This window comes from Puma concolor, chromosome B3, assembly GCF_028749965.1.
Source record: "Puma concolor isolate L17-30 chromosome B3, mPumCon1.1.hap2, whole genome shotgun sequence".
In the NCBI taxonomy this organism is placed as follows: Eukaryota; Metazoa; Chordata; class Mammalia; order Carnivora; family Felidae; genus Puma; species Puma concolor.
The window spans coordinates 134,517,504-134,533,241 of record NC_141672.1 but is presented as its reverse complement, the minus strand read 5'-3'; the positions used below and the strand labels follow the sequence as shown (position 1 = coordinate 134,533,241).

At 47.9% G+C, this 15,738-nt stretch overlaps 1 protein-coding gene and 1 long non-coding RNA gene across 11 annotated transcripts in view; one reads left to right on the top strand and one right to left on the bottom strand.

Moving 5' to 3' along the window:
• Positions 1-15,738, bottom strand: part of LOC147580394 (uncharacterized) — a 119,762-nt gene that overhangs the window by 60,272 nt on the left and 43,752 nt on the right. For 7 of the 10 annotated variants that reach the window (XR_015252858.1, XR_015252859.1, XR_015252857.1 and 4 more), the window contains exons 1-4: positions 3,054-3,080; positions 1,459-1,583; positions 919-977; positions 634-803 (exon numbers count right to left, since the gene is read on the bottom strand). Coding sequence is in view for 1 of the 10 variants with exons in the window: in XM_086711457.1 (XP_086567583.1) it covers positions 8,603-8,696; positions 14,247-14,336; positions 14,447-14,539 (277 nt within the window). In the remaining 9 variants the exon portion in view is untranslated. Of the gene's footprint in view, positions 1-633; positions 804-918; positions 978-1,458; positions 1,584-3,053; positions 3,081-8,539; positions 8,697-12,887; positions 14,216-14,246; positions 14,337-14,446; positions 14,540-15,738 lie in introns of those variants that run through there. The other 3 variants (XM_086711457.1, XR_015252854.1, XR_015252855.1) reach the window with 3 other exon arrangements.
• Positions 1-15,738, top strand: part of LOC147580395 (uncharacterized) — a 39,018-nt gene that overhangs the window by 11,340 nt on the left and 11,940 nt on the right. The window lies entirely within an intron of this gene.

Sequence of the window (15,738 nt, the reverse complement as noted above, 5' to 3'; positions counted from 1 at the left end):
AGTCAACTGAGGGGTTCTGAGCAGGAAACGCCCAGAATCACATTTGTAATAGGCTAGCTGAGGATAGTATGGTGACAGTCTGGATGAGGAACCTCGATGTTTCAAGCGTACGATGGTCTTCTTTTTCTGGCACGGTCTACTATCCCTGCTCTAGGGAACCACATCCCCCTTACCACTAGAAAACAGACCTCTCTCCACCCCCTGTTCTGTGTGAGCCCAGCTCCGGGCCTTCCCAGCGTCGAGCAGGGAAGATCTGGCATATCAGGCATGACATCAAAGAGCATCTGAGTCAGTTCTAAGAAACAATGGCCGCTCTTTTGGTAGCAAGCCCTCCGTTCACAGGCAACAGCCAGAGCTAGGAGATGCTATATAGGCTCTGAATGAAGCGGGCTGTCCAAAGATCCTGTAAGCGGTCATTCTCAACATCTTGAAAAGCGGGCTGTGGTCACAGGACATGCTCCTGAGTCACTTTCCCGCACCCTTTGACCAGGTCAGGACCTACTCACTTTGACCCCCCCGCCCTGTGGTAGAACCTCTGCTGCCATCACTTGTTAAGGGTCTTGTCTTCTCCACTCGACAGTAAGAGCCACAGAACGGGAGCTATGCCTCTTAATCCCTTTATGGCTAATGTACCTGTTAGCGCTCAGTAATGGGGGGCTGTTTCATTTGCTCCGTGGTATACAACTCTCTGTGTTGATTCTTCTTCTGTCTCCTTCCGGGAGTTCCTTGAGAGCAGAGTCAATGCCACCATCTTTGTGTCTCCAGTTGGTACTTGCTATAGGATTGATTATTTTCTTAGTCACCTAATACACGGATAAAGGGTCCTCGTTAAGACAACCAATCCTACCTCCCCTTTAGTCAGCCACAGGCTATGCAAAACCACATCATCTGAGGATATTTTATACCACCAATACTTACCAGTGAGAGATGTTCCTTAACACTGATGGTCAATGCATTTCTCCATATTAATATAGACCCTAAAAGAGAATGCATAAAAAAAAACTGTTTAAGTCCAAATAAGGTCTATAGCTGCGATAACAGTGCTGAATCAATTTCCTAATGTCGACAAGGTACTATGGTTGTATGAGATGCTATCCTAGGGGGAAATTGGGTAAAGAGGACAGAGGATCTCTCTGAATTATTTTTACAACTTCCTGTGAGTCCTAAAACTTTTCAAATAAAATAGGATAACTTTTTTAAAAACACATTTGTATTTTTTGTTCTTATATTCATACGCCTTCATATTTTTATTTATATATATATATATATATATTTTTTTTTTTTTTTTAGTTTCACATGTATTTGTAGAACAGCAAAGAACCATCGTAAGGATTAAATGATGCTATCCTGCACGACACTCGCATAGAGGAAAGGCAATGCCCTGATTCTGGGCATTGTTCTCCTGGTCTGATCAGGCTGGCATGTCAAATATGCTGGAAGGAGAGGGAGGTACATTACTTTTGTCTGATTCAAGCTCATCCTCAAAATGATGTTTTCATAAACAGAGCGCCGACGGCTATGATCTTATCTTCTCTTTTCCTTTTATCCTAATTCAGGTCAATAACAGGTATTTCTGCTGTCTTCTGCAGATTCCAGGTTTTGGAAGAGAGAGAGCTATTATAAGCTACAGGGAAGTGTTAGTGAAAAACTCACAAGAAGCCAGTGTGCCTTTAAAGTTCTTTCTACCTTAACATGTCTTTTAAAAAAGATTAAGGCCAATTTTATGTATTTAAAAAAAAATATTTATTTATTTTGAGAGAGAGAGAGAGAGATAGTGCAAGTGGGGGAAGGCAGAGAGAGGGAAACAGAGAATCCCAAGCAGGTTCCACATCATGAGCACGAGCCTGACACAGGAGTCAAACTCACAAACTGTGAGATCATGACCTGAGCCAAAATCAAGAGACAGCCGTTTAACCAACGTAGCCACTCGGGTGCCCCAGTTTTCCTTTTTTTACTTTTTATTTTTAAGAGAGAGGTAGAGAGCGAGTGGGGGAGGGGCAGAGAGAGAGGGAGACAGAATTCTAAGCAGGCTTTGCATTGTCAGCACAGAGCCCGACGTTGGGCTCGAACTCACAAGCCGAGAGATGGTGACGTGAGCCGAAATCAAGAGTCAGATGCTTAACCGTTAAAGTCCCATTTTAGAAAGAGATGCTTCAAACAAATAAGGCTGGTGTTTGTGCTCCGACCGTGTTCCTGGAGTTTTTATTTATTTTTTTTTTATTTTTTTTTAACGTTTTATTTATTTTTGAGACAGAGAGAGACAGAGCATGAACGGGAGAGGGGCAGAGAGAGAGGGAGACAGAATTCTAAGCAGGCTTTGCATTGTCAGCACAGAGCCCGACGTTGGGCTCGAACTCACAAGCCGAGAGATGGTGACGTGAGCCGAAATCAAGAGTCAGATGCTTAACCGTTAAAGTCCCATTTTAGAAAGAGATGCTTCAAACAAATAAGGCTGGTGTTTGTGCTCCGACCGTGTTCCTGGAGTTTTTATTTATTTTTTTTTTATTTTTTTTTTTAACGTTTTATTTATTTTTGAGACAGAGAGAGACAGAGCATGAACGGGGGAGGGGCAGAGAGAGAGGGAGACACAGAATCGGAAACAGGCTCCAGGCTCTGAGCCGTCAGCCCAGAGCCCGACGCGGGGCTCGAACTCACGGACCGTGAGATCATGACCTGAGCCGAAGTCGGCCGCCCAACCAACTGAGCCACCCAGGCGCCCCATGGAGTTTTTAAATCACACGTTCAAGAACCCACGGTGGGTTACTCGGATAACAATGTGGGTCATTGGATCAAAACTCTTCTGAAGCATAGTAGGCAGTTTTTCTACAATTGAGAGATCCGAGAACCACCCACGGGAAGTTCCTATGCACAGAGATCGAGGTAAAAGTTCAGTTTGGCTTCAACATGGAAATTTAAAAAGGACTCCCTCGGCGTAAGAAGCTGCCATTTATAATACTGTTCGGTTTATAAGCTTCCCGTAGTCCATACCTCGAGAATTACCCCCTCGTTTTGTGATCACGTGCTTAAATTAAGTTCAGCTCAAGGTGTGATACCATAGCCGCATCTTAGTGACCCTCAGGGTAATATCCAGAAGCTGTAAAGACAATTTCCCTTAATAAAAAAAAAAAAGGAGAAAAAAATGCAGAACTGTTTTTACCATTTGCCTTATTGATGCGGGAACCAAAGAAAACACACACACACACACACACACACACACACACACACGCACGCACACACACACACAATCACCTGTGGCTCCGCCAGAACTGAGCGATTTCTTCCGCACAACCTTTTCAGGAGGAAGAACAAAGCTTTCCTCCAAAGAAAATCCACTTTAAAATACCCACAAGATTCTGCAGCTTTTTAATGCTTGCCATGGGCCAAATCGTCCAATTAGAATCAGTCACTTTAAGTGCTAAAGTCATATAATGCTAATAGATCACTTTATAATGTGAGCAGTTTTTAAAAGTCGTATTTAATTTTCCATTATTACTGTACTGAATGCTAGCTGCGTCCGTCCATTCAGTCATAGATTCTTAAGTCCAGAGAGGGAGGGGACAGGATGCCGCTGGCCGAGGCATTGCTCGATTCTGGCTTTAATTCTCAGAGAATTAAGAACTCCAAACAGGCCTGATTTCAACCCTCTTCCTAAATGTGTTTGTTGTTATTTCTGAACCAAAGGATGGGGGCTCCTTTTGGTTTCGTAATTATTTTATTTCCAAACATACACATCGGGGCAAAAGCCTCACTGATGTGTGTGTGTGTGTGTGTGTGTGAGCGTGTGCACACACGTGTGTGGTTTTCTTTAAGAAAATGAAATGAAGCATAAAATAGCCCCTTAACGGTAACCTAAGGAATAAAACAAAATCATTTACAACACACGGAATTGTTGCAGGATATGTCAAGATTAGATGGTTTAAGGGCACTATCCCGAATGTGGAAGCAATTATAATGAAATTCACGACTCATTAGCAAACATTCCATATTGTGTTTCTCATTTCTGGGTCAATGTTACCGGGAAATATAGACTTAAGATTGAGATGTTTCATTGACTTCGCCGCTAGATTATATAGTTGGACCATGCAGTGACACAAAGCAAGGACTCCACGATGAAGTTCCTCGTTTCTCAGACGCTGGCAACTTGGTCCTCGAGCCAAGTATGAACAAACTCACCTCGAAAGCATATTGGGAAGAATTAAGTTGGTGATAGAAGGGTTGACTAGCCTGAGACAAATACGAACCGGCGGATGGTGGGGGTGGGGGGGGTCGATTTCTCATGCACACTGCTTGGTATGCAAAATGCCTGGTGAACTCAAGTACCCAATACTGTACGTAATGGGAACCAGATGTCTAACAGAGAGAGAAAAATATTTTATAGCAATAAATGTGACATTGGCTCTTAAAAGGTTTGCCGCTTTTAAACAACTTTCCCGTCTTACTTTCCCTCGTGTTTCCAAAGAGCTTCAAGTGGATTGTGTAAAGAGATGATGTTCCTATTTGAAAAAAGAAAAAGAAAAAAAAAAGTGTTTCACCTGCCGCGGACTTCTCAAATAAATGCATATGTAAGGAGAAATGATCTGAAAGCGATAATTTGGGAACGCGTTCGTTCACGAAAGCACTGTGCTCGGCGATGCAAAAAGGAAATTGAGGCAACGAAAGCAAAACTCCCCCCGCCCCTTGCGAACTTAAACTCTACAGGCTGCCGCGAGGTGTGCAAAGCTGCCATGAGGTCGTGGCAGAAGGGAGCCCGGGGAAAGAGACGCAGAGCGTTTTGAGAATTCACAGGAGGGGGGCGCCTGGGTGGCGCAGTCGGTTAAGCGTCCGACTTCAGCCAGGTCACGATCTCGCGGTCCGGGAGTTCGAGCCCCGCGTCAGGCTCTGGGCTGATGGCTCAGAGCCTGGAGCCTGTTTCCGATTCTGTGTCTCCCTCTCTCTCTGCCCCTCCCCCGTTCATGCTCTGTCTCTCTCTGTCCCAAAAATAAATAAAATAAAAAAAAAAAAAAAAAAAAAAAACGTTGAGAATTCACAGGAGGAAGAGGAAACGCCTGTGCTGGCAGATTCCACGGAGGAGGGTCTAACTCCATGTATCACCCATCCACCCCCTTCTCTGCACTGCACGGACGCTGCTCGGTGCGGCCCTCCCGCTCCCCTGCCGGCCGCGGCAGCGGACAGACACGAAGCCCCCCTGCTCTGTCTGCCGGCCTCTCCTACCCACTCCCAAAGCAAGCCTGCCTTGGCTGCCGGGGTAGTGGTTCTGAAGCACGGATGCCATCTGGGAGTCAAGCGGTGAGCTCTGTAGTCAGGCCTGAGGTCCCCTTCCTGCTCTGCCAACTGACTGGTTGTGACCTTGGGGAAGTCACTTAAGCAACCTCCTTCTATCCGTCTTTCCTCATCTGTAAGGCGAGGGGAATAAAAGCACACAGTCTCCTGGGCTCGGTGTCAGGGCGTAATGAGGTTCTGCACATATCCTACTCTGCAAGGTGCCACCACTGAGGTCAGGGCACTGTTAGTAGGCACTCTTTGTAGCTATTCTTTGATCAGTCACCAGCTCCAGTTCTAATAGCAAAAAAAAAAATCCAAATTCCTTACTTTGGCATGCCTCCCCAACTCTTTTCTCTCGGTCCCTTCCTTCGAATATCCAACTCCTCTCCCGTCCCATCTGTTTGTCATCACCCAAGCAGGCCTCTGTGCCCAAGCCCCAGTACCTTTGCACATGCTAGTCTGCTCGCCATGGGTGGTCCACCCTCCGCCTGAGCAACTTCTTGCTTACCCTGCAGCCCTCCTTTCTAGCACAGCTCTCTGGGGAAGCATAAAGGCCCCTTAACTAGGCCTGTGGTCATAAGCCCGTGGCTCATCCAGATAGCAAACGTGGTGGGGACAGTGCTAAAAAAGAGAACCCAAGCCCTGGCTAACAGATCAGACACTCCTCACTGCTGCCGGGGTAAAATGAGGGCTTGGTATTACCAATACATCCATTTATTTGTTTGTTTGTTTCCAAAGGGAGACAGAAATCTCCAGTTGTTAACTGTTGGCAACTAAAAATGTTTTAAGTGCTGTAGCTTTGGACCAACCAACACCCTCTGGAGACCATCAGGCTAACCGTGCAGACCTTGGCTCAGGAATTTCCTTACGCGGAACCTCCTCCTTTCTGGCAAATTTAACTTGGACCTAGAATTGTGTGTACATCTGCTTGTCCAACAGACAATGCTCCTTGAAGACAAGGAGGCTGTTGGGTTTTCTGTGCCTCTCCAGTGCTCAGCACAGTGGATGGCTCAAAGAGGCATCTCACGGGATCTCATGTGGATATTTCCTGAGCCAGGAAGCCAAGGAAGGGTCTATAGGTGGATCATCCCCAGCAGGTCAAGGGATCAAGGGGTTCTTATTTCCAATATTCTTATTTCTAGAGAGGAAAGACTGCCTAGATATCATTCAGCCCTGGTCAGTATCTGACTTCCTTAGAACGGTCTAGAACTCTTCCTCAAAGCTCCAAAGCCCACTCCGTAGTTAGCAGGAGTCAGCTCTAAGAATATAAACCGATCCTTTAAGCCTAGTTTATACACAAACTTAATCTACACCTGGCATGTGAGCGCATAACTGAACGAGTGAGTGAAATGTACTCGGAAGAGTCTCAATTTAAGTGTCCGATGTAAAAATCAACACGTAAGTAAATAAATAAAAGAAATGTCAGATGTGACCCGGTTTTCATTTTGTTGGAAGCTGAGCGTACAACAAATCCTGGACCCAGAAAGAGACACACTGTCTCTGAAACTGTGGACAAGAAAAACATGGGAAAACCTGGGGTGTAGACAACTTAGATGATTCAGCAAAAGCAGTGACAGTTCTGAACTCTTCAATGTCCATCATCTGTGGTCTGAAGATGCAACTTCCAGCACTTTTCTCAAGAAAATCATGCATGGGGCGCCTGGGTGGCTCAGTCGGTAAAGCGGCTCAGGTCACAATCTCATGGTTCACGAGTTCGAGCCCCACGTCGGGCTCTGTGCTGACAGCTCAGAGCCTGGAGCCCACTTCATATTCTGTGTCTCCCTCTCTCTCTGCCTCTCTCCTGCTCGCTCCCTGTCTCTCTCTCAAGAATAAATAAACATTTTTTTTAAAAAATTTAATAAGTAAATAAATGAAAGAAAATCATGTGTAAATATTTGGGGATCTTCATTACAGCTTTGATCATAATGCTGAAAAACAGGGGGGTCGTTTCGTGAGTAATTACAGACAATTTAGGATTTTGATCATTCGTGCAACTATCCGCAAAATCTACTGAAGGCTTACTTGTGTGGCAGATTGTGTCCTGGGGATGTTTGATACATTACATCACTTGACCATATTGTTACATCCATGTTACAGATGCGGACCCTGAGACACAGAGTGTTTAAGTAATTTGCCCAAATCACATACCAAACTAAGTGGCAAAGCAGGCATTTTGGACTTAGTGCTACCTAATGAGCCAGAGTTTGAGTAGGATGGTCCACTTTCCCCATAAATATTCTAACATCCACAGCTGTCCCAAATTTATAATCTGGAAGAATGGATAACGACCCCCCCCCCCAACAAAAAGCTTATGAACCATGATTAAGTGACAAGAGCAGGTGGCCAGGGAGTGTCCCCTCTCTCAACTATTGTTAGGTGGAAATATCAGAATCCCACAGGTACAGCTTCCCCACTGAGGAAGGATGTGAGATATGAATAAAAGACCAGGGCACAAAATTCCCCGTGGGAATGATTGCCAGGATCCAAGCAAAGCCTGTCAGCAACTGTCTTCTCTACTTGTCTCTTGCAAACCACCTTTTCCAATAAAGCTTTAGGGTCAAAGTGAAAATTCCAATTCCCACCTTGATGTGCTGTTATGGCTCCAGATCCTAATATCATCCGGTTTCATCCTAAGGCGAGAGCAGATGGCCACAGAGGTTCAATTAGCTGGGGCCCGAGACTATAGATTTGTAACAGTTGAGTCTACAAACCGGGGGCGCCTGGGGCGGGGGGGGGGGGGTGGCGCTCAGTGGGTTAAGCGTCTGACTTCACCTCAGGGCACGATCTCATGGTTCATGGGTTCGAGCCCCACGGCGGACTCTGCACTGACAGTGCAGAGCCTGCTTGGGATTCTCTCTTCCCCTCTCTTACTGCCCCTCCCCTGCTCAAAATGAATAAACTTAAATATTTTGTAACGAAGAAATACACATTTAAAAAAAGAGAAAACAGTTGAGTCTATAAAACAGCAAACCGCCTGAAGGAAGGCACTGCCCACTACGTAGATGGTCGTGATTCTATTTTGTTGCAAATAAAAATGCTCAGTATGGAGGGGTCAACCATGTTGATGGCTACGACGTTTGTTTCCTTATGTTTTTTTTTGTGGGTTCTAAGTTTTCCACAGCAGGTATGTATCGCTTTTATACGAAGAGGAGGAAAGGATCCCAGTCTGCATGAGGATTAAGAGTGAATGTCTATAGTGGATAATATTTGGCGACCAGAGACCAAGACGAGGGGGGAAACGTGTCTTTAGGGGTGATGGGATATAAGACACTCTTACCAGACAAAGGTGGGCAGCTGAGCAACATATCCCGCCTGAAAGTCCGCGGGTGTGGACGAGGCCTCACCGCGAAGATGTCAAAACTGTATCCGACGGAGATGCTGGGCGTTGGGCACACCAGGGGCCACAGCCCTGCGACACGCCAGACAGACGGCACCTAAGATAAGACAAGTCAGACAGAGAAGAAAGGCATGAGCTACATGGACGGAAGACACGGCGTTAGAAGGCAACAGACAATGGCCCCAAGGAGGGAGCCCTCAATGGAAATACAGATTTGCAAGCGGTCAGGTGAGTGGGACGGAGAAGGGCAGGGAGAGCAACTGGTCTGACAAGGGCAGCGGAGAAGCCAAACTCGAGGGAGAGGAAGGGGGTGGTGCGTCTTTTCCACGCACAGAAAGCATCAGTTGATGACCAAGGGAGAGAAAGTGATGGAGACAGCTTTCGGATCACAGAAGAATAACGTGGTTGAAAGCAAGGATGGTTGGTCGGAATGCAGGTGAGGCAGGGGGAGAGAAAACAGGTCACAAGATAAGAAGGTATCAAGACAAACACGAGGGCTTGGATAAAGCGAGCCGGAACACCCACTCCAGAGTTAGGGGATGTTAGCCGCGGCCATCTGATTCGCCCGCAAAGCCCTCCAGAAGATAAGAGGCCAGTGCCCCCCGCCCAGTGCCGCAGGCCTCTCCACATGCAAGAGCTGACTTTGTACCCCACTTGGTGCATATCCCTCTACCGCCCCACCCTTCTGGAGCCTGGATGTTTCATTCGTTTGCGAGGATCACTGGCTTGACTTTCAGAGCTCCAGCTAGACAAGAAGGTTTGAAGGTCGAGAACAGGGGACGTCTTGACTGGACATCTTGGCGGTTTTCAGCCACAGCCACAGCTTCTGGAACACTCCTCGGATCCAGAGGAAGCGTCTGCGTGCCTTCTCCTTGAATCTGAGCTGAGCTTCCTCACTCGTGGACCCACAAAGTATTGCCTGGGCCGGGCCAGAGAGGAGGGTTCAGCTTCCACCTTGCTCCCTTGGGTTACTCGCCTTGGAGCCCCGAGTAGACCCCGAAGAGAGAAGCACAGGGACGAGATGTGGTGAGAAGTGAGCAGGACCCAGCCGAGGCTGCGGCGAGGGCCAGCGTCAGTCCTCGCGTGCCGGTGGGGAAGCCTTATGGGCGACCCCAGCTTGGGCCACCAGCGGACCTCATCGTATCTCCCGATACGTTTTTTCTCTGTCTCACCCTCCACAATTTTACGTTCCTTAGTCGGGTTCTTCTTGTCTTCCAGTCTCTTCCTCACCCTGTTTTCCATCTCTCTCTCTCTCTCTCTCTGTCTCTCTTCAAATCCAGAATTCTCCCCCTTTTCTTTTAATTTTTTTTGAATGTTTCTTTATTTTTGAGAGAGAGAGAGAGAGACAGAGCACGAGCGGGGGAGGGGGAGAGAGAGGGAGACACAGAATCTGAAGCAGGCTCCAGGCTCTGAGCTGTCAGCACAGAGCTCAACGTGGGGCTCGAACTCACGGGCCGTGAGATCATGACTTGAGCCGAAGCCGGACGTTCAACCAACAGCCACCCAGGCGCCCCAAATCCCCCCTTTTTTTTAATGGCCAGGGGACTTGTGGAAGAGAGCACCACAGTCTCTTATACCTATAGAAGGCTTCTGTTTTCTCTTTTTTGGCATACATAAGCTCAGATCCTTTAAAAAATAACCGTTCCCATTTTTGTTGTCCTTTGCTGATACTATCCCTCCTTCCTGAAGGATCTCTGGGCCTCGGGCGTACTTTTTGGGTTGTAAAAACTATGAACAAGGGGTGGCTGGGGGGCTCAGTCAGTTGAGCCTCTGACTCTTTTTTTTAAGTTTATTTTTATTTATTTCGATAGAGATATAGGAAGCAAGCAGGGGAGGGGCAGAGAGAGAGGCAGACAGAATCCCAAGTAGGCACAGGGCTGTCAGCACAGAGACTGATGTGGGCCTCGAACTCATACCCTGTGCAGATCATGACCTGAGCCAAAATCACGAGTCAGACGCCTAACCGACTGAGCCACCCAGGTGCCCCCCGGGGGCTTCTGACTCTCGATCTCGGCTCCGGTCATGATCTCACAGTCATGAGCTTGAACCCTGAGTGGGGCACCCAGCTCGGCATGGAGCCCGCTTGGGATTCTCCCTCTCTCTCTCTCTCTTTCTCTCCCCCTCCCCCCCACTCATGCTCGCTCTCTCTTTCAAAAAACAAAACAAAAACAAACATCAACGACCACAACTGTGAACGACATACTCTCCCCAGTGATGATATTGTCCAGCCTCTTCTGGAAAGCACCGTTGTTCGGGCCACCCTCCGATCTTCCGGTCGCTGTCCCGCCCACCTGCTGCGGGGGAGTCCTGACTCGCTTTCCCCAGCCGGGACAGGGGTGTGCAGGCTGCAGCTGATCAGGAGCTTGAGTGGGAAGACAGCGGGCGGGGCGGGGGGTGGGGGGGGGTGGGGGTCAGGATCGCTGTGAGGACGCCCCAAGTGCAGCTCCAAATGAGACCTCCTAGGAGGGGTGCAGAGACCGCCCAGGCACCTTGCTCAGAGAGGGGGTGACGCCCAGAAAGGTCACCGAGCGGCTGGGTGAGCAATGGAGGCTGAGGGATGGGGCAAACACCGGACCAGGACACATCCTCGCTCGCTGAGTGGAAGGGAGCGTCTCCCACCGACACTGCCCCCAAGGGTCGCCTGAGCCACCACCTCGAAATGCCACCTAGGTGGGTGCACGTGGACAGATTCAGGCGCTTGCACAGATGCCCAGAACTCTGGAGGGGCACAGCACCCCCCAGCAACGGCAGGCACGTGGCTCAGAGGACCGCGTGCGGGCCTGGCCGAGCACACCCCTGGCAGGAAAAGTAATACCATCTCAGGTCAAGGAGAAAGCCCCGCAGCCCAAAATAGCCGCCCTTCCCAGTTGCCACACGGTCTAAAATTATACCATTGAAGATTTATTCCTTTGCACACCTCGCTTCCATGGGGGCCCGGCCTGGAGCCGGGGGGGAGAACCCATAAAATGTCTTCACGTTAAGGTGTAAAAGGCCCGGCTGTTCCACAGAGTTCTGTAGGGCCGGGAACGGAGGGAGGTGTTGAAAGGAGAGGAAGAAGGCAAAGGACGCGTGGGTGAGGGAAACCAAAAGGGCACTTCTCCCATTTCAGGGTTTCTCCCGGAAGGAGCCTGGCAGACCGCTACCTCGTAAACCCGAGGCCCGCGCACTTTGCCAGTAAATTTGAACCGTGCGTATAAACAATGCTAATAACTGATTCCTTGAAAATGCCTTTCTAATACATTATCGTGCAAAGCTGCACCGGCCTCTCCTTCGAATTGCCTACGTGGGAAAAAAACTAAAAGTGAATTAAGGGGCAATTAGAAAGAAGAAACGCTGTATGCCTATCATATTCTGGAACACGGAAGGAAGCTACAAGCAGGCAATCAGGTCATTTTAACCAAAGTCTCCATTTTCTGTGGGGGAAGGATTGCCTCAGAAATTCAGGCAAAGCCCCTGTCTTTCTAGAAGTCTGGTTAATCTGACCCCGGGAGACCCAGCAGTAAACAAAATAAAACCAAGCAATCGCTGTTGGAAATACACCTCCAGTCCCCTGTGTCAGCCGGCAAAAGTGCCATCCGATTCCATGTTTCAAGTCCTTAAGAAATAGACAACATTTCAGGGGTGCCTGGGTGGCTGGCTCGGTCGGTTAGGTGGCCACCTGTTGATTTCGGCTCAGGTCACAATCTCCCAACTGTGAGATCAAGACCCACATCGGGCTTTCCACTGATGGCTCGGAATCTGCTTGGGATTTTCTGTCTCTCTCTCTCTGCCCCTCCCCTCCTCGTGCTCGCTCTCTCTCAAAATACATAAATAAACTTAAAATGAAAAGAAAAAGACAGTATTTCGGAAAAGTAACCACCGCCCCCCCCCCCCAACCCCTGTGCCGCCCTCACCTAAGTCACTTAGCGGAAAGCTAAGTGCCACGGGGGCCACTGATGAGTTTTAGGCAGAGGCAGGGACAAAAACAGGGAACCGAGAAAACAAGGAAGGAGACGGGAAAGAGAGAAGAAAGGGCGTGCAGGGCTGAGGAGGAGAGACCAGGTGACTTCCCCAAGGTCATCCAAGGGAGGTGGCTGGGGACACGGCAAAGTGCTTCACACCCACTGGTGTCTAACTAAGTTCCCTGGGTTTTTTTCCTATTCCGACGGTCTTTGGAATTACAGAATGTCGGGATTCAAGAAGTGTAACTCCTGGGTCTATGGGAACTTACTGGACGATTTCTATAACTAAGGCTTCCCTTCTCCACCTCCATTCATTCACTCACCCAACAAATAAGGTGGAATCTTACCTCCTGCCAGGCATTGTCTGGGAGCGTGGGTTCACCTTCATGGAGATTTCACACCGATGCTTCCTTGAGGGCCAGCTCAACCGGCCCCTTTTCAGTGAGTTACTCCCTGACGGTGCAATCTCATGGGGCCCCTTCCATCCTCTGCCAACCACTCTTCTCTAATTTTCCCGTAGTACTTACGACGACTGGAGACCCTGTCGTTCATCTTTGTTCACTATGTCGCTGCTCATCTTCTCTAGGAAATTGGGTCCTTCAAACAAGGACCCTGTCTCATTCAACGCTGTCTCTCCGATACTTACAATGATTCCTGCACACAGTAGGTACTCAAAAAAAAAAAAAAAGCTGTCCAATAAGTGGAATGAATACCAAGGAGAGCTTTTTTCCGGTGCCTACTATGTGCCAAAGCCATATGAGACTATTCACATCAATCATCTCGTTTAATCAAGATCGGATACACCAAAACCGAAAATACCTGACGAAGACAGAGTTCTGATGATGGCGAAGCGCTTGGAAAAATTAAAGCAGAACTTGAAACGCCTGGACCCCGGGCCCCTTCATGCAAGAACAAGGGCCATCCTGTGACGTTAAAAGGTAACAAATTTAAAATGAAAAAAAAAAGGAAATACTTCTTAAAACAGCGTATAATCTACCTGTGGAATTCACTGCCTCAGGGTATTATTGAGGCAAATAGTCTAGCAAGATTCAAGAAAGGATTAGACATTTATATGAATAGGAATAATATTGGCAGTTACACTAACTAGGTTAAAAAGTTACAAGGCATGGCCGTCCTGGGCTCCAGGGCATAACTGTTCACCAGCTGGGGTGAGGAAGGAATTTCCCCTCGCGACGGAGCATTGCATAATTGGCCAGATGCATGATGGCTCGGATTTTTGCCGTCTTCCATAACATGGGCAGAGACGACTGCCCAGGGAAAGCTCCTGGAGAAGGCAGCCCAATGACTTCTTCCCATGGCGTTTCTGACTCCATACTGCACAATCCCGGATAAGAGGTAGGGAGGCCACAGAAAGTCCCTTGGGGGGTTCACACCCGAAAATGTTTCCACTTCCGAACAACAGAAACGGTGCAAAATAATTTTCTTCATCCTGATGATGAAAATATTTCATGTGCTGATATCGGGCCCCGGCTGTCATCTTCTTAGCGCCCGGAGGCTGTATGGGCATCTCTAAACATCAGCCCATCAGAGTCCTGGGAGAATCTTCTACAAAGGCATCACCCACCCATTTTTCACATCCGTCTAACACTGTGCCTTACGCACACGCGCTTGGCAAAGGTGTGTCTAACGGTAGTGCCTTTCTGCAGGTGCGCTAAGGAAAGCTATTCATAATGCCGTCCATTCGCATTCCAAAGCTTTTCTCGATTACACTGCCAGGCACAGACATGGATTCTTGGTGATGTGTGTCGCGCATTTTTTTTTTCACCCTACCATGGAAAATCCAGAAGGCAGTCGTGAGCCTTGCGTCCAAATCCAAGCGTTCACGGCAACGCAGTGCAACTAAATCCTTCATGAGACTCGAGTGACTTCACAAACCTTAGTGTCGCAGGTGTAGACGAGGCTCCGAAGAAACCGTAGGGGCGTCTGGAGCACCAGCGAAACAACACCCCCCACCCCACGTCGGGGGCCAAAGAACATTCTGCAAGCCAAAACACAAGGGGACATTTTGATTTAAACCTTCAACCCAGCCACGACCCTGAAAGCTTTCAAAAGTAAACAGATATATAACAAAACGCGGCACAGATGGACACGTACGTTTTTTCCCCCCCGGAATCAGACACCACAGTTGCCACCAATATTGTCGAATGCATTCTCGCACAAAATAAGCTAAGAACCGCCAGTCTAGGGCCTGGTCCTCAAGAGAATTCTCAAGTCTCTTTGGACAAACTCTTTCCCACCTAAACGCAAGATTTGCTTCCTTGTAAAATTTACTTCCTTAAATTGGCAGAATAATATTAATTGGATTCTCTCAGCGAAAGAGAGAATTAATTCCCATCCAGAGAAAAGACCTAAACAGTAACTGTTGCTTCAGATACCCACCTGTCATGTTATTGGCTGGTCGCAGATGAGCTTTTTCAACTTTGGCGCGTTCTCTTGGTCTAAGCTTTGCTATGTACTTTTCAGTGTGATTACCAGAAGAGCAAAGTTTGTCAGATTTGTGTGTGTTGATGCTGGCTTGTTTTGGGTTTGGAGTTTGGGGGCTTCTTTCCAGGGTCTGTTGCCGGGGGGGGGGGGGGTGGCTAATATTTGTTTTTTACTTAAAATTATCCGCATAAAGGATGCGTGGGTGGCTCAGTCGATTAAGCGTCCAGACTTTTGATTTCAGCTCAGGTCATGATTTCACGGTTCGTGGGATCGAGCCCCACGTAGGGCTCTGTACTGACGGTGGGGAGGCTGCTTGGGATTCTCTCTCTCCGCTCCTTATCCGCGTACACACGGGTGCACGCTCTCTCTTGTTCTCTCAAGATAAATCAATAAGCATTAAAAAATAAAATTATCCACACGTCATGAGGAATGATAAGAGTGTAAACTCTGTCGTCAACCAGGATGGGGTTCAATTCTCACCCCAGCAGTCCGACCTCAGATAATCCAGTGAACCTTCCTCTTTCTTTATCTGTAAAATGGAGACCAAAAAAATCTGGCTTAATCTGGCGAGCACGCCCAAGGAGGCAGTGATTACAAAAGATCTGACACATCGCCTGTCATATATTAAGGAGACAATAAATGTTATCCATTATGATGACTGAACATATCTTGCCCACATATCTGTAATCATCAAGAGTACACATCCCATCCCGATGTTATGACATCATTTGCCAACCAACATCAAGAAAACAT